Source organism: Carya illinoinensis, chromosome 7 (assembly GCF_018687715.1).
Source record: "Carya illinoinensis cultivar Pawnee chromosome 7, C.illinoinensisPawnee_v1, whole genome shotgun sequence".
Classification (NCBI taxonomy): domain Eukaryota; kingdom Viridiplantae; phylum Streptophyta; class Magnoliopsida; order Fagales; family Juglandaceae; genus Carya; species Carya illinoinensis.
In genome coordinates this window covers 26,892,966-26,895,034 of record NC_056758.1, presented here as the reverse complement: position 1 = coordinate 26,895,034, position 2,069 = coordinate 26,892,966, and the positions used below count along the sequence as shown (strand labels likewise).

General features: G+C 44.5%; 1 protein-coding gene across 1 annotated transcript; it reads right to left on the bottom strand.

The window, feature by feature from the left end:
- Window positions 1–483: 483 nt before the first annotated feature.
- Window positions 484–1,664, bottom strand: LOC122316276 (EID1-like F-box protein 3; the record flags this gene model as incomplete). Its single annotated transcript, XM_043132808.1, has 1 exon — window positions 484–1,664. A coding segment is annotated over one exon (1,044 nt), but the record flags the coding sequence as incomplete, so codon positions are not given.
- Window positions 1,665–2,069: the final 405 nt, after the last annotated feature.

Below are 2,069 nucleotides of genomic sequence, written 5' to 3'. Positions count from 1 at the left end.
TTTAATTAAGCCAAGTAAAATAGCTTTAATTAATAATATTAATTAATAATTAATAATATATTAAGGTATCAACAAAGAAAAATTCTCTCCATCATTTTTTTTTATCATTCGTAGTATTAAATAATAAATTTATAAATATAATATAATAAATAATCTTTAATAATTTTGAAATAATAAAAAATTAATAAAAATTGAAATGATAACTAGTCATAAAAACCAGTAATCTTTGAATTGAAGGAGACTGTTAAATTACAATAATTAGATGGGACATTAGCATATATAGCAGGGAATATTATCAAATAGATGCCATAAGGAAAAGGTGATCATGATCTTTTATAGTATATGTTCTTTTACTACTTCAGCCTTCAACTCATACAAATCTCATAGATATGCTCTCTCTCTCTCTCTCTCTCTCTCTCTCTCTCTCTCTCGCTCTCTCACTTCACAATCAACTCTTACCTAAAAGCATAATATTCAAGCACATGATTAATATTCTTCTTATTGATCCAACAATTATATATATAGTGTGCAGAAACACTTACCTCTTTTGTACATTACATATAACGATACCAACCAACATCACCAATAATATTAATGCAATTCTAAACAACTCTCAAAATTTAAGAACTTAGGACTTCAGACCTCTGATGAATCCCGACTAGCACTTCATGGGGACCCACTAAGGAATTCCCCATCTCCATTTTCCCTCGTCCTTTGAACTCCATACCCATGTCACTCGCCGATGTCCGATCCTGATTATCAACCTCACGGATCCCACCATCGCCCTCGCTAACTTCCTCCTCTTCGTCTTCGGGTTCGTCCTCGTCCTCGTCCGACGATAACGGCACCAGCCAACACGTCCCGTGCAAGTGCCCGTTCACGCACACGAAATAATCCAAGCCTCCAGAGTGCGAGCCCAGTCGCCTAGCCGCGCTCTTCGGCACCAGCCCAGCCGTCGTCATGCTCCATACGCGTGCCCCACAGTATGGACATCTCATTCCCTCCTCCAGCCCCACCTGTCGTCCGATCAAGCACGCCCTCGTCCTCGATCTGCTAAATCCCTTGAATACCCCCCTATAGATCCCCAGATCATCTTCCTTGTCCCCTGTCGGATGCTCGCACGGGTCGCTCACGTACAACAAGTCGGCCCGACACTTCTTCGCCAGGAAGCTTCGGCCTGAAGTTTTCGAGAACCGAGAGGCCTTCGCGAAGTGGCCCGGAGAGGGTTTACTCACCTTGAAATGCCGAGTTGACTCGCACCCACAGCAGAAGAACATCAGCTTCGCCAGCGCGTGCCACCCGCCGCAGAACCGACCGTTGGGCGTGCCGTTAGCCAATGTGGCTACCATGCGCGGGGCGCGGTTCAGGCAGACCTGGCGCCAGAGCAGCCGCTTTGCTATCGCGCGTAGCTTTCGGTTAACGGAAGATGCCGAGCACAGGGTGTGGATGTCCCATCTGATGGTCTCGAAGAGCAGGACGAGTACGCGCTCGTTGAATATGCCGGACTCAGCTGATTCGGAACCCTGACTCGGCGGGTTATATCTGAGACGCTGGTTCCGACTCATGGCAACACTGCGGGCCGGTTTCTCGGCACTTGGATATATAAATGATAAATCTGTCCTACTACTAAACGTGGCTTTCAGAGAATGGCTGGTTAAAGTGTATCAGATCCTTGGTGGTTTGGGTCTAGGGATAACGTGTCATGTTTCTATTCGCAAAGGGACGCGTGTAGGCATTGTATTGCTGAGATGCCTGCCGTGATAGAGAATCGAGAGTAACGTCAGGGATCCTTATTGTGGATGGAGGAGACATGATTCGACACGTGTCCCGCTGGGGCTCAGATTCGAAAATATCTTATTCGTGGGTCAAAAATATCTCAGGTTCGACAATCGTTGGTCTCGTTTTGCGTGTTTTGACACGAGTCCACCGGGATTATCCATGTACTTTTTTTCTTTTTTCTTTATTATTTATTCCCCAGCACTCCTGCTAATAATGCTTCCACACGTGAACAAGCGCCGGGGTTACACGTATATTTCAGATTATATTTTTTTGGATAATTTAATATATAT